General features: G+C 43.0%; 1 protein-coding gene and 1 long non-coding RNA gene across 3 annotated transcripts in view; one reads left to right on the top strand and one right to left on the bottom strand.

Moving 5' to 3' along the window:
* Nucleotides 1–385: 385 nt before the first annotated feature.
* LOC116625667 lies at nucleotides 386–4,255 on the bottom strand. The gene is made up of 3 exons (XR_004298120.1): nucleotides 4,130–4,255; nucleotides 3,681–3,725; nucleotides 386–491 (listed from the first exon to the last, which is right to left on the bottom strand). It is a non-coding gene; the product is annotated as an uncharacterized LOC116625667 (long non-coding RNA).
* A 298-nt stretch (nucleotides 4,256–4,553) lies between these two features.
* The window catches only part of RBM33 (RNA binding motif protein 33), a 127,589-nt gene continuing 106,954 nt past the window's right edge, over nucleotides 4,554–25,188 (top strand). The window contains exons 1-2 of one of the 2 annotated variants that reach the window (XM_032394402.1): nucleotides 4,554–4,815; nucleotides 24,687–24,765. In XM_032394402.1, the coding sequence (XP_032250293.1) occupies nucleotides 4,773–4,815; nucleotides 24,687–24,765 (122 nt within the window). In that variant the 5' untranslated portion in view covers nucleotides 4,554–4,772. Of the gene's footprint in view, nucleotides 4,816–4,941; nucleotides 6,546–24,686; nucleotides 24,766–25,188 lie in introns of those variants that run through there. The other variant, XM_032394401.1, reaches the window with a different exon arrangement.

Here is a 25,188-nt window from a genome sequence, read left to right as displayed (position 1 = left end):
CTGACCCAACTTCCAGAAATCAAAACTTGATAAAACTGGCACGAAACCTAGGAATCTGCCTTTTAACAAGGACCCAAACGTGATTTCACTTATTTTAAAGATTTTTATCTACTTATTTGACAGAGAGAGAGCGAGCGAGCACGAGCAGGGGGAGCGGCAGAGGAAGAGAGACAAGTAGGCTCCCCGTGGAGCAGGGAGCCCGATTTGGGACTTGATCCTGAGACCATGACCTGAGCCGAAGGCAGACGCTTAATGGACTGAGCCACCCAGGCGCCCCCCAAAAGTGATTTTAAAGCGAATTTCTAAGCTTGATGGCGCCTTGAGAAATGCTGGCCTAGGGACTGGAGAAGCAGCCATATCTAAAGTGGGATGCACATACCTCAGGAGCTCTGAACACGTCCATGGAGTCATGGGGACAGTGGTGTGAACTCTGCGAATTGTTCCACTTAGCTGACTCTTCTTGTACTTTTCCCATCCTCATGGGGTTTCACCTGGAACGAAATTCCAGGTGACCCCATGCAGATTTCTGGGGCTCCTTCTCGATGTAGCTCCATCACCTCTAGCACTGAGCCCCACAAATGCCCCCATCAGCCCCTCGAAACTCTGATCTCTCAAGTCATTACGATCACTGGGTTTTACTTGAGTTTCCCCTCCTCCTCCAAGGTCCAGAAAGTGCTTCCCAGGAGAAAGCTGGACGGTAAGGCCCGCTGTGGTGGTTTCCTCTGTCTTGGTGACCGCAGTCCAGCACTGCGTGTTGTCCAATGCCAGAAAACAGTGCGTTTCACATTTGTCCAGCTTTCCTGCTGTAACATGTGCAGGGAGCCTGCCCCAGCTGCTCCGGCATGACCAGATGTGGCAGGTTCTTTTTCGTTGCTTCTAAGGTCTTCTCTTTCTTGGACATATTTTTTAGTTGCATCACATGCATCTAGGTGTAGATTTCTCTTAACTTTGCTTACCTGATGCTCATCATGCTTCCTGTATTTGTGGACTGATGTCTTTCATTGGTTCTTGAAAATTCTCAGGAGTCATCTTCACAGATCCTGCCTCTCTTCCATGGTCTTTGTTCTCTTCTGTGCACCTCCAGTCCGACACTCTTGTTCTGTCCTCCTGGTTGTAAAATGCCTCAGTCACACTGTTCCATGCCTTTCCTCTTTGCGGTCCATTCTGGGCAATCCATTCCTGCCTGTCCTCAACTCTAAAATTCCCTCAACTGGGTCTCACCTATTTAACCTTTCTGTTGGGATTTTACTCCAACAGTTCATTTTGTCATAGTTTTATGGAGGTATGATTGATACACAAAAACTTGCACATATTCAATGTACACGATTGGATGAGTTTGGACATGTGCACACCTGTGATACCCTCACCATCACCACAATTCAGCAATTACATTTTTAAACAATGCTCTCTTTGGTCCTTTCCTGTTTTTTAATATTTTTTGTTTGTTTGTTTCAAAGCAATACAAAACTTATAGAAAAGATTAACATAGAGTAAATTGTATGGGCCCACCCGGGGTGATGTCCTGGTATCCTGCCCAGGCTGGGACTCTCCGTGTTGCACTAGTCCCATGGGCAGAGGCCCTCCTTACTCTGCTCAGGTGACTCCTTACCCTGGCCTGCCAATAAACAAGGACATACTCTTCACCCTTTTGATCTCACTTCCCATACTAGGCAGCCCTCTCATGGGGCATGGGGTCTGATACTCAGATCTGGGTCAGCACGGCTGTCTCCACCTCCCCCGCCCTTGCCATGTCACCATCAGTGTCACCTAATGGCTTCAGGACAAGACTGTTTGAAGAGAAGGCTGGGAGGAAAAGGACAGCTACATGGCTCTGTGGTCACTGTGGGGTCTCCTCTTGGTTTCTCACTTTTACTCATTTCTTTAAACAGTTCATATTTTTTGTTCCTGTTAATTTTAATATCTGAGGTCCTTGGAAGTACAATCTACAGTTTTTATTTTTCCAACTCTCAATTACAGTGGTTTCTTCCCTTGTATTTCGTGATCTCTGATTGTAAGTTCACAGTTGGTTGATCTTAAACTGTGAAAAACATGGAAGTATAATTTGAGGAAGCCTTTCCAGGATCTCTGGCTTAATCTGGGAGCCTCATGTTCATACTCTCTCACCCCACCAGAGGACTAAGAACTTATTTCTTATTAGCAGTGCCAACAGGGTACCTTCCCTCGGAGAAACCTAACCTTTCTTATATGCTCACGACTTACAGCTTAGGCCTTTTCTCCCCCCCCTTCTCTTTTGATCCCCTGGAGATTTAATTTCTAAAATCCAGCAACCCAACAAATTTTTTTCTGCAAAATCTGTTTTAGAGCAGGAGGGAGGGGCCCTAGACTTTTCAGTCCCTATTGACATAAGAGGAAAGCTTCTATATTCACTTTTAACTAAAAACAAAGCTGAACTTGTAAGATTTTCAGTGGGAGATGTATGAAATTGTAAGTGCCCACTAGGAGGTCTTCTTAGGTTTAACCATTTACACTCCTGTAATGCCACACCTGGCAGCAGCTTCATTTAAGAGGATAGAGAAGAAACATGTTGGGGGCAGGGCATTATCAGGTGCTCCTCCCTGCAGTCCGTATAGGCATGCATGAGCTCCTGGCAGAGCTGCTCGTGACTCCCCAGCTGTCACTCAGGGTAAGATGGAGTAGGAGTGGCCCTGGCTCAGCAGTCTCAGACCGTGGGAACTGATACATCTCATAATAGTTACCTGAGTTTATCTTTTAGATCCCCAAACTCAGTTAAAACAGAGCCTAAAGGTCTGGCTTCCTGACAGATGTTTAAAGATCATTCCGTTTTCTCCAGCCAGAAAAAGTGTACCAGCCAGAGTGCATCTTTAACAGGACCAATGATGTTTCATAACGCAGCTGACATTCTGACTCCATTAGGTTTCTACGACAAGCTAAAAAGTCAACCCAAAGTGAAATCTGCCTGTTGAGAAGAAAAGGGGTTTGTTAAACCTTTACTCACAGTAATTTATCAACATCTTCAAATATTCGGTGTCCATGCTCAAGTTTTTCCAGTGGGTGTCTTATGAAAAAATGTAGAGATGTGTGTCCTAGAGAAATTCATTTTTAGGTCATTCATAACTGAGACAGAGGTCTTTCCTCAATTATAACCTGGCTACAAAGTATCTATGAGATTGTTTCATCTTTGGGTATTTGGTTTTTTGAATCATCCTTCTCAAGATCACCAGGATGTGTGTGTGTGGAGTATTAGATCACCAGTGAAACCAACCTGAAAAACATTTTCTGAGTTAGGAATTCCATCCTCCACAGTTCAAAAAGTAATGCAAGGTGATTAGAGCTTCAAGCCATTTGAAATCCGGATGTGCTGATGTGCTTTCTGACGGAGACTTAGTTATGCCGGGTGCTTACCAAGCTTATCATTATTATTTTTTGCAGTGATTACATGCAGGTGAATCAAAATAACTTTTAAAATTGTTCTTTGGTTTTTATCTTTTAGATGAGAATTACTTACATTAGTTATTAATCCAGGAAAGCTTATTTTTTCTCAAACATTTTATTATGAAAAACTTCAAACGTATGTAAAAGTTCAAAGAATTTTATAGTTCATGTAGTCTACCACTAAGGTTTTGTCACATGTCCACCTTCCCATGCAGGAAGCCACCTGCTGCCTGGACTGCGGCGGCCGTTTCCTAAGGGTGTCTTACCTCTCCATGCTGCCCATCGGCTCTCCTGCTGTCGGAGCCGTCTTCCTAAAACACAAATTTTATCATGTAACTTCTGTTGTTAGAGCCTTCTCATACGCCCTACAGCTTCAGGAAAATGCCCCAAAGTCCTGGATGCATCTGGCCCGTGTCCCCTTTGCAGCTCACAGCTTACTTCCTCCTTCCTCCTCCAATACGCTCTGCTGGCAGTTCTCGGTCCCTAGGAAGTCCTCTGACGTCTCTGAGTCTCTGCTCAGCCTCCTCTTTCTACCCCGACGGCCCTTTCTTTCCTTCCCCCGTAAGGCCCCACCTTCGCTGTCACTGAGTCCAGGTTTGCAGCTCCTGTGTACTCTACGACCCCACTGCATCCACAGCCCTCACACCCCAACTGCCAACAAGCACACAAGGCTCCCCAAGCCCCGTGTCCTTTCCTTGACGTCACTCACTAGCACCTCGTTTTCTGGCCTTTCTCGCTGCTCAGAAATGCAAACTCCCACTGACTTCGGCGCTGCGTGGCTCAGCGTGTCGGGTAGCACCTGCAGCCCGTCTCCCGACGCGGGCCTCGCTTCTCCGAGTACGCCCCGCCCCGGCCCTGGCGGCGGCGCCGGCCCCGCCCACCGCCCCGCAGGCCGCCGGCCGGAAAGCGCGGCGCCAACTGCTGCAAAGCGGCGTACGACAGAACCCGGGACCGGACTACGGCCGGCAACCGCTCCCGACGCCGCTGCAAACCCTGCGGCTGCCGGAGTCGAGCGCGGCGGCTGCGCGCCTACTCGCCCTCCGCGCTTGCCCTGCGTCCCTGGAGGCGGCCCGGAGCCGCGGCGCCGCGGAGGCGGTCCGCGCCCGCCCTGCCGGTCGCCATCATCCCGGCGTGCACCACGGCGGCGGGCGGGCCGGCGGCCATGTTGCGATAGTCTGTTGTTTTCTTCCTGCGGAGGAGCCGGGCCGGAGTGCCCGAGACCGCCGGCCGCCTCCCCCCTGTTGCCGGTCCCGGTCCCCAGTCCCCCGTCCTCCGCCGCGCGTTTCCGGGCTCCGGCCGGCCGGCGGCCCACCGGCCGGCTTGGCGGGGCGACCCTGAAGGCCGGGCCCGCGAGCACCATGGCGGCCGCCCTGGGAGCGGGCGGAGGAGCCGGCGCCGGAGGTACGTGAGCCGCCCCGCGCGGGGGGACGGGCCGGGGCTCCCTCGGCTCGCGTCGTCCTGCCTCCCGCGTCGGTCTCCGCGGCGCGGTGGCCCGCGAGCCTCGGTGCCGGGGCTCGCCTGCATCAGCCGTGGGCCCCTCGGCACGGCGGCGGGTCCCGGGCGGCGAGGCTGTGGCCTGCGGGGCCGCGACCTGCTCAGACCGGCCGTGCGGGCGAGCGGGGTTTGTGGGAGGGGGGCCTCTGACCAGCTCAGGTGGACTCCCGGCCCGAGGCAGAGACGCAGCTGGGGGAGAGAGCCCCGTTGTGCAGGAGTGTGGGGCAGGGCGGCATTTCAGAAACTGGGAATCCTTAGGGAAGGACCCCCACTCGAGGGTCTGCTGCTACGTGAGCCCCTCCCTGGTCCGGTGAACGTCTGTTAGTGCTTCGTCAGCGGCGTACAGAGACGGATCGGGCAAGATGCCTTTAGATACTGAGTCCGTTCCCTTGCGTGGTTTCTTCTGGTTTCGCAAGCATCAGTGATTTTGACAGGGCACCTAACAAATTCCGGGTAAAAATCACTGGTGAAATTACATTTTGTTGATTGAGGTGGTTTGTTTGTTTGTTTGTTTAATCTTAAATATGGAAGAATACTTGAAAGTGACTTTGGTGATTGCGCGGAAGCGCTGGTAAAGGAGCCCCTGGGGTGGTAAAGTGTCGACAAGAGCGTTTGGTGAGCATTAGCGAGCATCGTTCCATGTCCACTCTCGAGGTGTCCTTGAGTCACGCTTCTTGTGCATGCGTTGCAGTCATCCTGCTCAGAACTTCGGTGTGAATATTAAAACGTTTGTTTGGCAAAGTGGGAGGAACCGCAGAGACTCAACGCAGAAATGTCCCTTTGGGCAGTACGGTTTGCGCCCCCCGCCTTTCTGTCGGGTGATTCTTTTGCTTGTTCGAGGTGAGGCTTTCTAGTTAAAAGTTGAAAATGCGTGGTGCCCTGACTCGGTACTTCTGGGGCCAGGATCCTGGGTTGCGCGTCGTCCTCTAAGTGTGGTCGGGAACTCGGCCGGGGCTGTCTTCACGGGAGCAGAGCGCGTGTGCGGCGGCGATTCCACAGGCCGTGGGTCGTGCGGGCGTTACACAGACGGCTGCTGGCGTGTCCTTCCGAGTCGCTAGTTTCTCATTTGCAAGATGGTGAATGTCCGTGAATACAGTTCACCTCGGTAAAAGCGTTTCGGTGTCCTTGATGAATTGGAGTCCAGAAGGTTTGAGAATTGCTGTTTTAGAGGAGTAGGTAGGCTCTGTCCTTGATGTTTTGGAGGTTTCCCTGCCGTGTCATCGCAGGCACCTGGTTTCCCTGGCTCTTAGACCACAGCCAGAGTCCGTGCAAGGTTTGTGCGTTCTGTGTGGCCCGGCTCCGAGGGCCGCACCCGACACACCGGGCCCTGCTCTGGCCAGCAGCCCCGTTCCCGGCCTCCGGTGGGGGCTGGCCGCTCCCGCGCCGGGCCCGGCGCCCCGGGAGGCCTTCTTGTCTGAGGCACGTCCACCTCCTGCTTGTTCTCCCTTTTGTTCTGCCTTGTTTTCTTCAGAACGTTTATCCCAGCTTGTAATTTTATTTTGTTATTTGCTTCTTTTTTAAAAAAAAATCTTCCCCCTAGTCTGTAAGCCCCATGAAGACAGGACTGCTGCCCGTTTTACTTGCCACTTATTCCAAGTTCCTGGCACATTGTATATGTTCAACAAGTAATTTGACAAGTGAGTGAGTTAAAGTATGAAATATTTTCCTTATGAATCCTTTTGTACCCTTTTCTGTGCATATGTAAATTGAACATTTTTAGCTTTGTGGACTTTTATGGTACCAACAGAATCATGTAGTATTCTGCAGTTCGCCTTGTTCACTTAAAAGTAGGTCCTGAGGGTTGGGGGGGGGGGCACCTGGGTGGCTCATTCGGTTAAGCATTTGACTTTGGCTCAGGTCATGATCTCAGGGCCCCGGGATCGAGCTCCGCATGGGGCTCCCTGCTCAGCGGGGAGTCTGCTTCTCCCTCTCCCTCTGCTCCGCCCCCTGTGTGTGTGCTCTCGTTCTCTCTCTTTCAAATAAATAAATAAAATCTTAAAAAAAAGTAGGTCCTGGGGATCTTCCATGTCAATAGGTGAGAGTTTTATGGGTCTACTATTGAGCATTTAATCATTTTTTTTATTGATGGCCATTTCAGTTATTTCTGCTTTTAAACTACTGTGGAAAATACTGTGCTAAACAGCTATAGACACAAGTTAGTGTGCTTATGCAGTTTCCTGGAGGATACATACCTCTAGAAGTGGAAATACTGTGTTGCAAGTTACATATATTTAACATTTTGATAGCTATTGAAAGTTGTCCTTAAAAAAAAGTTGGTACCACTTTATCCTCCCTCAGTAGTGTGTGGGAGTACCCCATTTCCCATGCCCTTTCTAAGAATCTTTTTAATTTTTGTTCATCTTGGGACAGAATAGCCATAATGTTGCTATATTTTCCTGATCTACAGAGAAATTAGGCATTTTTTCATATATTGTCTGTGAATTGCATGTTTATATCATTTGGCTTTTTTTTATTGGGTGGTTGATCTCTTTGTCATTATTTATATATTTTTCATTCTTTGTATATTTTATCAGGATTATTAACCCCTTTTTTAAAAATTGTGCTTGTCCTATAAATAAATTTGTTTTAAACTTTTCACTATATGGAAGTTTAAAATTTTTACTCTGAAATATGTCACTTCTTTTTGTAAGTTTTTTTTTTCTTTTTGTAATGGTGTCTCTATGCCAAGAGTTCCTCTATGCTTTTAACATTTTATGATTCTGTGCTTTTTTATATCTAGCTTTAATTCCATATGGAGTTTTGTTTTGGGTGTTGTGTGCTTTTGGGACCTATAACAGTTCTAATACGATTTATTGAATTCTCCATCTTTTCCATCTTCGTAATATATTAAGTTCCCATTAACAGTTTTCTAGAATTACTATTTCATAGTGTGTGTGTACATATATATGGGGGTATGTAGGGGTATATGTTATGTATATATGATGGCATGTTCTTTTTCAGAAGTTTCTTGATTAGTCTATGTGTTTAAAAAAGTGTACTTCAGAATCATCAGTCACGTTCTATAAAGAATTCTATTGGAATTTTATTGAGATTGCATTGAGTTTATTTACATAATTTGAGAGTGTTTGATATTTTTACAATATTAACAGGAGTGTTTCTGTCAAGCTTTTCTTTTTTGTCAGTCATCTTTACCAAGTGTTCATTGAGTACTTGTTCTGTGCTGGGCACTAATCTAAGAGGCTGGGGTACATAGTGAATATACTAGAGATCTGTACCTTTATGGAACTTACATTAAGTAAATTTTTTTTTTTTTTTAAGGATTTATTTATTTCAGAGAGCGAGCCTGTGCCCCAGGGAGGTTGGGAGGGGTAGCTCCATGCAGGGCTCCATCTCCAGACCCTGAGATCATGACCTGAGCTGAAATCAAGAGCTCAGACGCTTAACCAGCTGAGCCACCCAGGCGCCCCAGTAAAATTTTCTTTATGTAGTTTTTTGTTTTATTCTTAAATATTTTATATTTGTCACTGTAGATGGCGTAGTTTTTTATCTTACTACATTCTCACATTTGTTATTGGTCTATTATAGAAAAGCTTTTTAAAAATATAATTGAATTATATATAGCTGGTTTTTTGAACATTGTTTTAATAGTTTGGTACTTTAGATTTTCTGGTTAGTCACACCTGCAGAGTCTTCTATTCTGGTATTTATAGCTCTCATTTCTTTTTTTTCTACTTGTCTCGGAGGCTTTCACTGTCAAGTCCTCCAGTATGATGTTGAAGAATATGGGTGGCGAAAGGCATCTATCTGTATTTTGTCATCTTGTTCTGAGTTTTAACGAGTGTTCTTTTAATGTTTTGCCATTAAATATGGTGTTTGCTATAGGTTTCTGATAGTTACTGCTTTTTAGCAAAGAAAATTGTTTTTTGATTTGGGTTTTTTATTTTATCAAAGGTTTTTTCTGCATCTGTTGAGGTAATCTATGAGACCCCTTCTTTAATCTCTTAATGTATTGTATTGATAGATTTCTAGTGATGAACCAACCTTGCATTCTTGGTCTCAAAACCTTCTTTATGCTTTGTTCTTTTTAATATATTATTGAATTTCATTTTAGGATTTATCTGTGATCCTAAGAAAGATCAGATTATAGTTTTTTTCCTTTGTATTTGTGTGTGCATGTGTGCTATCCTGTTTTTTTTTTTTTTTTTTTTTAATGAAATGCTGGCTTCCTAGAATGAGTTGTGAAGTTTTCTGGGACAGTGTAAAAAATCTCTGTATTAAATCTAAGTTGGAAGAACTTTTGTCTGCAAAGCCGTTGGGTCTGGTAGCTCTTTATTTTTCAGTTTCTTCTACCATTATTGGTCTATTTAGCTTTTTAGAAATCTCTGGGTAATTTTTTTTTAAGTTTGTTTAATCTCTACACCCAAAATGGGGCTTGAACTCATGACCCCGAGATCAAGAGTTGCATGCTTTTCTGACTGAGCCAGGCAGGCGCCCTTCTGTGGGTCAGTTTTGATAAATTTTTCTGGAAAAATAATTTTTTTTTTAAAGATTTTAGTTATTTGACAGAGAGAGACAGTGAGAGAAAGAACACAAGCAGGGGGAGTGGGAGAGGGAGAAGCAGGCTTCCCGCGGAGCAGGGAGCCTGATGTAGGGCTCGATCCCAGGACCCCTGAGATCATGACCTGAGCCGAAGGCAGACGCCTAACGACTGAGTCACCCAGGCGCCCCTGGAAAAATACTTTTTTATGTTTATATTTTTGAATTAATGTACGGTTCAACACTACCATTTCTAGTGTGTTAAAGGTAAATTTTTTTGAGGCTCATGTGTGTGAACAAATTCTTTATTCTTATACTTGATTGATGATTTGGTTGGGCCTAGAATTCTAGACTTGAATTCATTTTCCTTAGATTTTTGGTGGTGGTGTTGTGTTGTTTTTCTGGCTTCCAGTTCTACTGTTGAAAAGTCTGATGGCATTCTGATTCCTTTGTATGTGACCTTTTCCGCTCCCTGGAGGATTTTAACAATTCCTCCTCAGTGTTCTAAAATTTCGTTAGCCTAGGTCTTTTTATTGTGCTTTGCATTTGGTGGACACTTTAGTGTGGAAATATGCATCTTCAGTTCTGGGAGATTTTCTTGTATTTTTCTCCCTTTCATTTCCTCTGTTCACACCTTCTGAAACTCTTATTATTGGTTTCTGATGCTTCAGTTATGCTTCATAAGAATAAAGAGACAGTTCGTTAAGATGCTTTTGGGAAGATAGGCACTGCGGTAGTTCATAGAAGGAAGTAAGAGATTATGTAACTGAGTAAGGCTGGAGAAGCGCAGCACTCAGGGCTGCTCTGGGGCCTCGGGCAGGCCCCCAGCTGCTGGTGGAGCTGTGCTCCAGGGATGCTCTGAGGCTGCCACTCCTTCAGTAGGAGGGATTTTGTTCCTCTCTGGTCAAATGCTGTTTATCTTTAGCTGTTTTAGCTATGGCGAAATGTGTCCGCTATCCTTGATCTTTTGATATTTTCTCCTCTTTTTTGAAAGGTGGAACTCTAATACTTATATATATATAACACCATTTTAAAAATGTTAACTAAGTCAAGACAGTGTAATTCAATGAGAGTATGTGCCTTGTACACCCCCAGATTGCAACCTATACTTAGTGATTCTGCCTGCATGATTTAGTAGGTGCCATGAATAAGTGATCTTCTTACCTAATCATCAACGAAGTCATAGTTGCCCTCTGATATTTTATATAGGAAATCAGAGGGTATGTTACTACAGTTGCTTCCTAAATAAATGTAAGAGTGCTGTACTTGGTGTTTGGTAGGCCTGAGTTTAAATCTGGTTTTGTTGTTTACTAACTTTCGTTAGTCTTGGTTTTCACATCTGTAAGAAAAAAAAGGAAGACTTGCAGTTGGATTGAAGGAGAAAACCAATGTAAGAATGATAGCTTGTTGAAGTAAAATGAAGTCTCTGTTAAGATCTTCAGTAGTGCTCGGATTATTTGAGTTTTATCAGTCTGTGTTTCAGTCAGAACAGAAGCCATGCTATGCATTTCAAGTATGAAGCGATTTTAATACAGGAATTAGAGGCTTACATAATCCTTAGAAAGGTGGAGGTACAACGGTCAGGAAAACTTTCTCTGATAATCTCAGCCTGGTTGTCCGGAGTTTGCCTGGAAGTCCTGTGACCCTGAAGGCTCTTGGGGAATCTCATGGCCTTCTTGGTCTGCAGCACTGCAGGTGTTGACTTTGGACCCTATCAGTTCTCAAGAAGTCACCACTGACTCTCATGGCTCCTGCAAACCCAGGTGCAGCAACATGGTTTTCTGGGGCTCCCTCCTACCTCCCAGACGGCCTCCTGTCCTGTGTGTGTATGCGCTGCCTTTGCCACCTGAGAGTAACTGTAATGATAATTGGGACTCAAACCTTCTGCGAGTGTCTTGCCTTGCCTCGCCTCGCGCAGTCTAACTCAGAGCCCCACAAAGAAACGTATTCCTGCATTTCCTCTGCACCATTGCGGTGAGTATGGTGACCTCAGTCAGCACAACTGTTACATATGTCTGTGGAAGGCAAAAGAGGGATTGGTGAGTGGACTTTCTCCTTTTCTTTGATGTTTCTTCCCCTGAATTTCACCTATTTAGCAGCTGATCTTCACCAGTTTAGAAAGTTTCACTTATTTATTTTTGAAGGTTTCACTTTTTTAAAAGAGGGTCGAGATTCTGGGCAAAGAAATGGGGTATCATTTCCTCTGATTCTAAGTCATGATGGGAACATTCGGTTGGCTGAGCTCAGACCACTTGTCCTCTTCCAGGCTGCCCAGGATGATAGAGGATCAAGGATCTACCTTTTATAGTTTCCATATTGGGAGGCAAAGCCCTGTCTTCTATTAGGACTCATACTATGATTGATATCCAAAGACAGGAAGGAGAAATTCAGTGGTAAGATAGGGCAAATGGTCAATGTGCCCTACACTTCCTAAACAAAATACAAAGTTCATTTTAGGGAGAACCTGTCCAGGGGCCCACATACGTGAGAGATTATTTATTATTTATTATTTTGGGGGTGGGACAGAGGGAAAGGGAGAGAGAGAAGGAGGATCTCAGGCAGGCTCCATGGCTGAAATCAAGAGTCCAAAGCTTAATAGACTGAGCCACCCAGGCACCCCATGTGAGAGATTGTTAAAACAATGACTACAAATTATTTTCCAGACAACCTGGCGTAGGGCCTCTCTCTGAATATTTTGCTTGGTTACTCAGTTTAGTAGTTTTACTCTGTAGGGCTAATATGCTCACTTGCAAAGGTCTCGAACATTACCCTGATTGTTTTCTCTAGTTACGGTTTAAATAAAGGGTCTAGATTTACTCGCCTATAAAATACGGAAATTTGACTGTTAGTGATTCAGAATGTGAGCGTATCAACATGAGAATGATGTTGAGGTAAAAAGAAGAAGGTTGAGAACCTTTAGACTACAGCAAAGATTGGCAAATTTTATGTGTAAAGGGCCAAATAGTAAATATTTTAGGCTTTGCAGATCACATGGTTTCTGTTGCAATTATTGTTTTACCCTTGTAGGTTGAAAGCAGCTATGAACAATATGTAATTGAATTGGCATACAGTGTTCCAATAAAAGCTTGCTTACATAAACAGGTAGTAGCCAAATTTGGACAGAAATGGGTGGCAGACCCTACTTGGCCTGTGGACTGTAATTTGCTGGCCCTTGGACTAGGCAATTGACTAGAACCCTATTCAAGCTAATGTTTTATATTGTTTCTAATCCAAGTTTCAGGTTCCTGGAAAAGAAGAAATAGTGAGAATGCTAAGTAAGAGAGTTGGGTTAGTTATAGACATCGGTTGCTGTGTAACTGAAAGGTGTAAAAATTCCAGGAGATACCTGTAATCTTGCTCTAAGGAAACCTGCTCCCTTACGGAAATAGAATGACTGTCTAGCACCATGTTTGGCCTTCCAGGGAGAGTCCACGGGTGGGGGTATCGACCACGCTTGTCCTGCTAAGCTAATCTTCCCCTTGGACTTCAGGGATGCATTGTTCTTGCTTCAGCTGGACTATGTGGACACCTTTTGTTCTCTTGGTTCTGCTCAGTGTGACAGATACAAACTGCAACTTTACAAAAAGGATTTGTCCGTATTCTAAAGGTGAACAGAAGGAAAATGACTGTAGGAAATGTAAGAATAATAAAAATGGGCCAAGAGTTCTTGTCTTAGTTTATTTCCTAGAATTTCAAGTCATGGTTCTTTCCATCTCCATTTTTATATTCCATATTCCAGGAGGAAGAAAATATGCTCTTGCTTTCTGCCTCATTAGGTGTGGTCTTTGTCCAAAAACAGGTTCACCCATGTTGAGAGTCATTCTTACTTCCTTTTGGGAATTACTAGTTGTCTTCTGCTTCCATGTTGCTGTAGCTGTATCTCACTGCATTACTTAAAAAAATTTTTTTTATTTCTTTGGTGTCAGTAGATGAGATTGCTTTCTTCAGAAAAAGCCTTTTCAGCCCAGACTTTTTTCCCCCAAGCTTGCGTGAATTTACACCTGCGCTGGGATTCCCAGCAGTTTTCCCTTTGGGACCTCACTGCGAGTCATTTTCCCTCCTTTGCTTCACCCTCATGTTTGATCACTTTTCCCTTCCATACAGACACCTACACATGATGAGCTTGTTCCTACATTAAAAAAACAACAACTAAAAAACCCTTTTTCTCCATCATAAATGGTTCCCTTCAAGCATGTGTTCCATGTTCGTACCTTGTGGCCAGAGCGTGAGAGGATATCTAACCTGTATAACGCAGTACTTGTCTGGGTCTGGGTCCCTCTCACTTCCTGTTGACCTGTGTGCCGGGAGAAATCATTCAATAAAATAAACTGTAAAGAGTAGCAAGACAAACCTATTAACCTCACAGCTGGAATTAGCATTTAACCTTTGGTCACATTTGCATCAGGTTTGTTTTTTAAATGAAGGACAGTATTACAGATAAGGTCCCCATTATGCTTTGCGTGATCCTCTTCTCCGGAGTCTCACACTATCAGGAATTTGGTGTATTTCCAGTGTATATTTGTCAAGATGTTAAATTAAGAAATACATCTACGTATATGTATTCGTAACCAGTACATAATATTTATTTTATGCCATGAAGGTTAGTGTGTGTGTAGGTCACTGTGTATTTTTGCCAGTGTGTCTTTGGTTTAGACTAGTCAGAGTGAGGAAAAAGAGAGAAAGGCATGTAGATCTTTGCCAGATATTGTCAAACACAGTTCTGTGTAGGATTTGTGCCATTTTGCACGGCCACCACTAGTCAAAGAATGCCTGTGTCCCCACACTCTCATCAACAGTATACAGCCAGATGTTTTGAGTCTTCGTCAGAAGTAGAAAATTATTCATAGTTTACTTTAAAATATTTCTTTTTTTTTTTTAAAGATTTTATTTATTTATTTGACAGAGAGAGACACAGCGAGAGAGGGAACACAAGCAGGGGGAGCAGGAGAGGGAGAAGCAGGCTTCCCGCCGAGCAGGGAGCCTGATGCGGGGCTCGATCCCAGGACCCTGAGATCACGACCTGAGCCGAAGGCAGACGCTTAACGACTGAGCCACCCAGGCGCCCCTACTTTAAAATATTTCTTATTTAAAAAAAGACCTATTGTGGGAAAAATTTCAACTTAAAAATAATTGCATAGTTCCTGTATGTCCATCATCTAGTTATAGCAATATGAAATCATGGTCAGTCGTATTTCATCTGTATTCCACCTTCTTACTCCTTCTGTCCCCATAAAACTTCCCATTCCCCTTCCCCCGTCCCTTGGCACCCACCAGTCTACTTTCTGTCTTTATGATTTCTACTACTCTTGGGACCTTGTGTAAGAGCAGTCATTCGACATTTGTCTTTGTGTGAATGGTTTATTTCACGTAACATAAGGTTGTCAAAGTTCATGCATGTTGTAGCAGGTGTCACCATTTCCAAGGCTAAATAATATCCAGTAGTATGGCTAGACCACATTTTATTTATCCATTTATGCATTGGTGGGCACTTGGGTTGCTTCCACCTTTTGGTTATTGTGAGTAATGCTGCCATGAACATGGGTGTATAAATACCTCTTCAAACCTGTATTTTCAGTTCTTTTGTAAGTATACTCAGAAGTGGAATTGCCACAGCAGTCATTGGATTTAGAGCCCATCCTAATCCAGTATGACCTCATCTTAACAATTATATCTGTAATGATCCTATTTCTGAATAAGGTCACATTGTGAGGTTCTGGTGAACAGGTTCCTGGCACAGAGCTCCTAAAATCCTTTGAGTTTATTGTCTTTTGTATGCTAATGAATGACTCACTGTTGGGGGGGGTAACCTAGATAGCTTCAGGATGGGGAGCAGTTGCCTGAAAAACCAACCACATGTTTAAAGGGTTAGAATTTTCAGCCTCAACCTTATTTCCTGGGAGGTAGGAGATGGGCTGGAGATTGAGTTCTGTCATCTTTGGTCAGTGGTTTAGCATTCATGCTTATCTAATCAGACCTCCATAACAATCCCTCAGTGAAGGGATTTGGGATAGCTTCCCACATCCCTGTGTTGGGAGGGTGGCATACCCTTACCATGGGGACAGAGGCTTTTGCACTTGGACCCTTCCCAGCTTCGTCCTACTTATATCTGGCCCTTCATTTTTATCCTTTATAGTAAACTGTCATAGTATCATGTTTTCCTGGGTTCTGTGAGGGGTTCTGTAAGTTGTTCAATTGAATTATTTAACCTGGGGGAAGGGTGATTGTGGGAAGCCCTGAATTTGTAGTTGGCCAGTAGAAGTATGGGTAGCCAGGGCACCCAGTTTGAAGCTGACCATCTGAAGTGGGGCAGTCTCGTGAGACTGAGCCCTTAACCTCTCTGCTAACTCCGGATTATGAGGGTCAGAATGGAATGTAATTGTTCAACATCTGCCTAGTGTCTGAAGATCAGAGACTGTTCAGTCCTGCACAGCCAGCAAGTCAGCCTTGCTTTTAGTATTAACAAAGGTGACTGGTGTGTAGTAAGACCCATGCATCATTTTAAAAACCAAACTCATTACCTTCTACCCATCCCCAACCCCAGAATAAACCAGCACATTTATCAATCAGTTCACATCCCATTAATATTCCAGATTCGAAATACTGATGTTTTCTTTGACTTCTTTCGTCCTTGTCATTTAGTTGACATGACTTGGAGTTTCTAAATGGACAGTTAATGGGGCACTTGATTTCGGCTCAGGTCATGGTCTCAGGGTTGTGGGAATGAGCCCTGAGTTGGGTTCTGTGCTCAGTGGGGAGTCTGCTGGAGTTTCTCTCTCTCCCTCTGCCCCTCCCCCTGCTCATGCTTCTCTCTCTGCTTCTCTAAAATAAATAAATAAATCTTAAAAAAATAGATTCTGATCCATTGTCTTATTTTCCCACCTATTTACTGTGATGCTAGCCAGGATTTTTTTTTTCCTTATTACTTGGTTTGTAGTTCTTTGTTGTTCAGACCATTGTTTAATCTGTTATCAATTCAGTTATTGCTGCTTTTTGCTGCTAGATAATTTTTCTAAACTGCAGTTATGTTGCATATTAAGTGTAGATTTCTCACACTGATTCTTCAGTAATGTCCCAAATCTACCTTTTCAGCATTTATTTTTCCTGTTGCTTCTGTCAGTGAATGGCTGTTTCACACCTACCGAACTAGTCACGGTCTTCTGGGCTTAGACAGCACTTTTCACGCTCTCTGCTGTCTTCCCTCTATGCCCATCTGCTTTTCAAAAATCTAGTCATTGCTCAGCCTTCCTAACTCTTACTGTAAAACCAAACTTTCCTTTCCCCAGCCCCTATTATGCTGTATGTTTTTTTTTTTTTTTGCCTGGAAATTAACCTCAAAATACCTCTTGGATTGAATAAAGTTTTACTTGAATTTCAGTCATTCCATTGATTTTACTTCAGTGGCTTTTTTTTTTTTTTTTAAGATATATTTAAGTAGGCTGCATGCCCAGCATGGAGCCCCGTGCAGGGCTTGAACTCCTGACCCTGAGATCAAGGCCTGAGCTGAGATCAGGAGTCGTATGCTTAACTGACTGAGCCACCCAGGCACTCTTTCAGTGGCTTTTTACGCTGATAAATTTAAATAGTATGAAATTTCATACTTCATTAAGAACATTGTGCCGTCCTGTTTAAAGTTTGCACATTATATGTTCAAATGTGTGCATAAACATTTAGAATGATGTTTGTTTGATGTTATGACTGTTATTCTTTTTCTTTTTTTTTGTTGAGAGCCGGCTCTAGCCGAGGATGGGGGAGAGGGAGAGAGAGACTCTTAAGTAGTCTCCATGCCCCACCGCAGAGCCCAATGTGGGGTTTGATCTGACCCTGAGATCATGACCTGAGCAGAAATTAGGAGTCGGATGCTTAACCAACTGACCCACCCAGGTGCCCTATTTCTGATCAGAGAAATTTGGGGTGATTTCAATACCATCTTTATACCTTCTAGGTATTGCAAGAAGTTTTTATAGTTGCATATTATTTTAGTAAGGACAGTTGTTATTCTAAGAAAGAAAATAGGTTCTGTAAAAATGTAAGGACAAATAACAGAGGACAATCTGTAATTAATTCCATACAGAAAGATAACTGCCATTAGTGGTTTTACTTATATCCTTCCAGACACACATACATGTATACATTTTACATATAAAGTGGTCCATTATACTGCATGATATTGTGGGATGTTTTCCCCCTATGATATATTATTTGTGGACGTTTTTCCATGTCAGAAATACAGCAATACTACTGATAGTTCTTACTGCTGCCTAGTATATAATTGCAAGACTGTATTTTAATTTTACCTCTCTGCTTTGTCATCTTTTGTTGGGTATTTGCTTGATTTCCATTTTTCCCCTCTTGATAAAACATTCCTGGTAAGCATCCCTGTCCATACTATCTATGTTCACTGATTGGACGACAACAGCTTTCAAAGTCTTAAAGAGTCCCCAGGACTATTTTCATAAGAGTACTAAGACCTGATGTGTCTTTTTTACTGTGGTTACATTTGCACCATTGTTGCAAAAGTAATGGTGAGTCATTTTGTTGCCTTAGCATGAGTTCAGGCAGTGGCCATAAATTGTTAGAAGTCAGGCCTCCCAGAGAAAAAAACACAAGAGTTTTTTTAGGAAGATCCTTGATGAAGCAGTAAAAGTTATTAATTTTATTAAATCTTGACCCTGAAGTACATTTAAAAAAAATAATATTGGTTGGGGCACCTGGGTGGCTCATTTGGTTAAGTGTCCAACTCTTGATTTCAGCTCAGGTCATGATCTCAGGGTTGTGAGATTAAGCACTGCTTCTTGGGCTCTGTGCTGGGCGTGGAGCCTGCTTAAGATTCTCTCTTTCTCTCTCCTCTGCCCCTCCCCATCGCCCTCCCTCTTAAAAAAAGAAAAGGTTTATGACAAAATGGGAAGTATGCATAAGGTGTTTCTGTTACTACCACCTGTGGCCTCTAGGAAAAGTACTTCTCTGATTGAGTTGAGAGCTGAATTTGCTGTGTGTTGTTTTGTTTTTTTCATAGAACACCAGTTTTACTTGAAAAGACAACTGACAAAACTAGAATTATTCAGACTTTAGTATTTGGCAGATGTTTTCTTGCAAATGAAGTGAGCCTCTGTTCAAGGAATCAACCGACAGTATTGATTGCCAATGAGAAAATCCAAGCTTCCAAATTAGAATTAGAATTTTGGAAAAGTTGTATTTGCTATGGTGAACTTGAAGACGTCCCAATATTTGAATACTTTTCTGATGAGATTGGTGGTGCTATTAACAAATGTAATTTTTGATATTGAATAATGAAAGGTGTCCACATTTGAAAGAGCAGCAAAACTCAGTGAACGTGTATTTTCAAGATGTTACATAATCACTCATGTTAAAAGATGTATTAACAATGCAAGACATACCATTGCATTTTAACAGGTGAGAGTATGAAATGTTCATTGATAAGGCTTCAGATTCTTCATTGCAAATAGCCTTTGAGAAACCGCCACGTATCGAGTATTGGTATAGTATCAAGAATATCTGAAATTACCTGAAAACACTTAATGCCCTCTTACAACTTCACATACATTTGGAGTTGGATTTATTTCATGCACTTCAGTCAGAACAATATATTGCAAGAGATCGAATGCAGAAGCACATGTAAAAATCAAGCTGTCTTCTACAGAGAGACATTAAAGAGTTTTGCAAAACAAAAATCTTTCTTTTTTTAAATACAGTTTTCATTAACGGGGCGCCTGGGTGGCTCAGTGGTTAAGCATCTGCCTTCAGCTCAGGTCATGGTCCCAGGGTCCTGGGATCGAGCCCCACATCGGGCTCCCTGCTCTGCGGGAAGCCTGCTTCTCCCTCTCCCACTCCCCCTGCTTGTGTTCCCTCTCTCGCTGTCTCTCTCTCTGTCAAATAAATAAAATCTTTAAAATAAATAAATAAATAAATACAGTTTTCATTAAGAATATGTTACGTTAACGTGTAATGGGTTTATTGTTTCTTTTACATCAATTTGTGAATAAAATATTTTAAAAATGCCTTGGTTTTAATTTCTAATACAGTAAATATTGAAAGATACAACCTATGTACATTTTGTTTTTAAATTTAAAAAATTTTAGTATAATCAATAAAATGTTCCATGTTTCAAGGTTACAACATAGTGATTTGACAGCTCTGTACCTATATACCTCTGTACCTTTTGCTGTGCTCACAAGTTTAGCTCCCATCTGTCACCATACAGTGCTGTTACTGTATCATTAATTATATTGGTAGTGCTTCCCATGTCCATTTTAAATGCATTTTACGCTGATCATTCTCTTTAAAATTGTAATCAGCCTGGTTAGCACCTCCCACTCCCCTCCTCCTTGTTTTCCATATATATTTGTTTGTGGGATTTTGTTTGTCTGTACCTGTTAGACTGTAACCTACACATGGTGGAAATTTTTATTCTGTACACCCCTGTATGTCAGGTGTTTAGAACAATGCCGGGCATACATTAGGTGCTCAGATAATTGTTGACTGAAGGAATCGGGTTTCATGATCTTAGTTCTGTTCATAGTTTCTGCTTAACTTGCACTAATCCTTAATTTTCTTGGACATTTTATGGGGGTCTCTCCTTTGGAGAAGTATCTGTTTAACTATTTTTGCATAATCCAGGCTTCTAATTTTGACTTTTGTGGATTTAACTGCAGGAAGCAGTTTATATATATATATATATATATATATATATATATATATATATATAGCAAGATGACAGTTAAATTTTCTTCTGGAGTATCTTCTCTGATGGATTGTGGTCGACTGGGGGCAGGGATTCTCAGCTCTAGCTGTCATTACAATTACTGAGAAGCTTTAAAAAACAAAAAATAGAGCCCACTGAATCAGATTCAGGGTGGGGCCAGGGATTGTATAATTTTTAAGGTTTCTAGGTGATCGTTACCTTGGCATAAAGGTTTTCTGTCCTCAGCAGAATTGGGTGTTGTAATTAGCAGTATCTGCCAGGGGTGATTGTGACCATTAATACCTTCACTGTGAACTGATGTGAAAAAAGCCATGAACAAACCTTTTTGCTTATAAAATGTTGGGACTTTGTTCACGTTGTCATAGCTGGGGAATACTCTCTGTTTTCATGAAGTATGTAATCCGGGGGAGGAAGGAAAACTAACACAGAAACTTGAATTGTTTTGTTTATTTATTTATTTTTAAAGATTTTTATTTATTTATTTGAGATAGAGATTGCGAGAGCAAGAGAGAGCACGAGTGGCGGGGAGGGGTAGAGGGAGAGGGAGAAGCAGGGCTCTCTGCTGAGCAGGGAGCCCGACTTGGGGCTTGATCTCAGGACCCTGGGATCATGACCTGAGCCGAAGGCAGATGCTTAACCCACTGAGCCACGCAGGTGCCCCCAGAAACTTGAATTAGTTGCTTACATTTAAAAACTAAGGAACAATCCATATATTTGTCTTCTCTTGAAGAGTTGGAATCTGCCTTCACTGGGTGTGCGTTACCTGTAATATGTGGTAATGCTCCTGTCTGTAAACAAGGTAAAGTCCTGCTAATTTGATGTAATTCCCACCTAGTCTGCTTTGCTCATTTATATTCCCCTGTGTACTTCCTGTAGACATTTTTTTTTTTTTAAAGATTTTATTTATTTATTTGACAGAGAGAGACACAGCGAGAGAGGGAACACAAGCAGGGGGAGTGGGAGAGGGAGAAGCAGGCTCCCCGCTGAGCAGGGAGCCCGATGTGGGGCTCGATCCCAGGACCCTGGGATCATGACCTGAGCCGAAGGCAGACGCTTAATGACTGAGCCACCCAGGCGCCCCGTTCCTGTAGACATTTGAGTTTTTCATCCCTGACCAGAGTTTCTTAATTATCTTTTTTAAAAAACTGATTCCAGGGGCGCCTGGGTGGCTCAGTCGTTAAGCGTCTGCCTTCGGCTCAGGTCATGATCCCAGCGTCCTGGGATCGAGCCCCACATCGGGCTTCCCGCTCTGCGGGAAGCCTGCTTCTTCCTCTCCTGCTCCCCCTGCTTGTGTTCCCTCTCTCGCTGTGGCTCTCTCTGTCAAATAAATAAAATCTTTAAAAAAAAAAAAAAAAAAAAACTGATTCCATTGAAGTGTAATTGACATACAGGAGATTGCGTATCTTTGAAACATACAATTTGATAAGTTTGGATATATGTATACATCCATGAAACCACAGCCACAGTCCGGGTAATGAATGTGTCATCGTCAGAAGTGTCTTCGTGTCCTTTTTAATTCCTGCTTCCTGCCCTGCTGTCCCTGAGCAAATGCTGATTCTGTTACTGTTGTAACAGTACCATTTTATAAAAAGGAATCTGAGAGTATGTGTTCTTTTTTTTGTCTGGCTTCTCTCAGCATAATTATTTTGAAGGTCATCCATGTTGTTGAGTGTATCAGTATTTAATTCTCCTTTATTGCTGAGTAGAATTGTACTTACAGATAGTCCACAATTTGTTGATCTGTTTGCCTGTTGATGGACATTTGGGTTGTTTCCACTTTTGGGCTTTTACCAATATTGTGCCTGTGAACATTTGTGTACAAGCCTTTGCATGGATTTATATATTTTTTTTCTCTTGGGTAGTTACAAAGGAGTGGAATGGCTGGATCATGTGGTAGGGGTATATTTAACTTAAGAAACTGCCAGACTGGGGCACCTGGGTGGCTCAGTCGGTTAAGTGTCTGCCTTCGGCTCGGGTCATGATCCCAGGGTCCTGGGATTAAGTCCTGCATCGGGCTCCCTGCTTAGCGGAGAGCCTGTGTCTCCCTCTGCCACTCGTCCCTGTTTGTGCTCTCTCTCTCAAATAAATAAAATCTTTAAAAACAAAACTGCCAGACTATTTTATTAAGTGATTGTATCACTTCACATTCCTGTCAGCAGAGTATGAGTTCAGTTGCTCCACATTCTTGACAACACTTGGTATAGGAGGTCTTGAATTTTACTCATTCTCATAGATATGTCCTGCTGTATTGTTGTGGCTTTAATTTACATTTCCCTAATGACAGTGTAATGTTGAGAATCTTTGCATATGCTCTTTGTCATACATACATGTTTTTTTGGTGAAGTCTCTATTTAAATATTTTTCCCCTTAAGGACGCCTGGGCAGCTCACTCAGTTAAACATCTAAATCTTGGTTTCGGCTCAGGTCATGATCTCAGGGTTGATGGGTCCCTGTGTCCAGGCTCCTCTCGGAGTCAGCTTAAGATTCTTTCCCCTTCTTTCTCCCTCCTCCTCTGCTCCTCCCCTTGCTTGCGGCTCTCTCTCTCTAAAATAAATAAAATCTTAAAAAAAAAAAAAATTTTCCCTTTAGAAAAAGTTGAGTTTTTATTGTTCAGTTTGAGAGTTTTTAATATTTTCTGTATGCAGGTCCTTTATTAATAGATATGTACTTTGCACAGACTTACTATTAGTGTGGCTTGTCTTCACTTTCTTAATGATGACTTCTGGAGGATAGAAGTTTTAAAATTTTGTTGCAGTCCAGATTCTTACTTTGTTCTTTTATTGATTGGGCTTTTGCTGTCACCAGTATGTCCTTGCCTAACCCAGGGACCACAAGAGTTTTTTCTGTGTTTTAATAAGGAATGGATCCAGGTTCACTTTTTTCCCTTCTCTCTTTCTCCACCCCACCCCCCCTTTTTTTTTCCATATGGTGATCCAATTCTTCTAGTACCGTTTGAAAAGACTTTTCTTTGAGTCTTTGTAAAATATCAGTTGTCCACGTATGTTCTCGATAGGCTGTTCTGTTCCATTGGTCTATTTGTCTATTTTTATACCAACACCACAGTTTTCATTATTATAGCTTTCTAATAATTCTTAAAATCAGACAATGTTAGTTTTCCAACATGCTCTTTTTTCAGAATTGTTTTGGTTATTTTAGGTCCTTTGTATTTCAATATGAATTTTAGAATCACTTTTTTAATTTCTACAGAAAAGTTGCTAGGATTTTGATTGGGATTATGTTGAATCTATAGATCAGTTTGGGGAGAGATTGACATTTCAGTAATAATGAGTCTTGACTCATGAACATAATCTCTTGATGTGAGAACAAAGGCAAAAGAAATATAGAAAAAATTAAATCTCCTTTGCAGCACATTGACAAGTTCTTGGGACAGGCAGGGTGACCTTCAAGGAGCTCAGCTGCCTCAGCATTAATACTTGGCTAGAGGCAAAAGGCAGCCTTAGCTTGACGTTAGCCTGACCTCCAGGATCCTGTAAAAATCCTCTAGCAGAGCCTCCCACACTTAAAAGACCACACGTTCCCAGAGGGGCCATCCATGGTCATGGATGACCTTGGCCGGAGTGGCCAGGCAGTTGGTGGTGCAGGAGGCATTGCCGACCATCTTGGGGGAGTTGTCATACTTCTCATGGTTCATGCCCATCCATCACAAACATGGGGGCTTCAGCAAAAGCAGTAGAGATGATGACCCTCTTGGCTCCACCCTTCAAGTGAGTGCCAGCCTTCTCCATGTCCAGCGGACTTCACAACCTGCTCAGCACCAGCATCACCCCATTTGGTGGTGGGATCTCGCTCCTGGAAGGTGGAGATGGGCTTTCCATTGATAAGTTTCCTGTTCTCAGCCTTGATAGGGCCATTGAATTTGCCCTGGTGGGATCATACTGGAACATGTAGACCTTCAGCACTGTGTCTCGGGTGAAGCTGGTACTGCGCAAGAAGAGGGGAGGAGCAGAGAGCCAGAACCTTTACGTTTTAAAATGTTACGTCAGGAATCCTTAGAAGAAACAGGTTGTTTCAGTACAGCTCTTCCTTAGCTTACGGGGTTATGTCCTGATAAGCCTGCTGTAAATTGAAAATACTGTAACTGAAAATGCATAGACCTAACCTGCTGAACATTATATTATAGCTTAGCCTGGCCTACTTTAAGGCAGAATCCTGTAACACAAAGCCTGTTTTATGATGAAGTGTTGACTATGTTATGTAACATATTGAATACTGTACTGAAAGTGACAAACAATGGTTGTGTGGGTACAGATGGTTGTCAGTGTATTGGTTCTTTACCCTCATGATCCCTTGGCTACAGGGAGCTGTGGCTGTTGCTCATTGCCTGGCATCACGAGAAAGAATCGTATCGCGTGTCACTAGCTTGGGAAAAGACCCACATTCAAATATGAAGTATGGTTTTTACTGAATGCATATTGCTTTTGCAGCATTGTAAAGTTGAATATCATAGGTTAAACCATTGTAAGTCAGGGGCCGTCAGTATTTGAATATCTGTGTCTGTTTTAATTTAGTAAGACCGACTTTCATGGTCTCTCCTTCACAGATGATGACTTTGACCAGTTTGATAAGCCTGGTGCAGAGCGATCTTGGAGAAGAAGAGCTGCAGACGAGGACTGGGACAGGTACAGAACACCTGGTTACTTGTAGTCTGTGCTGATTTCTCTGATTCTGCCACTTGGCTCTGCAGAGATTTTTTTTTTTTTTTTAATTTTATTTTTAAGTAATCTCCACACCCAGTGTGGGGCTCAGACTCAAAACCCCAGGATCAGGTGTTGCATGCTCTACTGACTGAGCCAGCAAGGCATCCCGGCTCTGCAGAGATATTTACTGAGAGCAGTATGTTGGCTACCTGATGCTCTTCCCCAAGGGGGCCTGTCCCTGCTGGGCTGAAGTGAGGACAAGGGCAGGCCTTCCAGGTAGAAGGCTTTCTGGTGGGCTCCAGTTCAGGCCTGTATTGTCCGTAGGGCCCTGATTGTCCGTTCTGTCTGTGTTTTTCACAGTGGTGGTATTGATTTGGTGGATCCCCAGAGCTGTCATTGCCAGAG

This window comes from Phoca vitulina, unplaced genomic scaffold, assembly GCF_004348235.1.
Source record: "Phoca vitulina isolate PV1807 unplaced genomic scaffold, GSC_HSeal_1.0 scaffold80, whole genome shotgun sequence".
NCBI classification, from domain to species: domain Eukaryota; kingdom Metazoa; phylum Chordata; class Mammalia; order Carnivora; family Phocidae; genus Phoca; species Phoca vitulina.
Note: the sequence above shows the minus strand (reverse complement) of the source record. Positions and strands in the feature narration are given on the sequence as shown.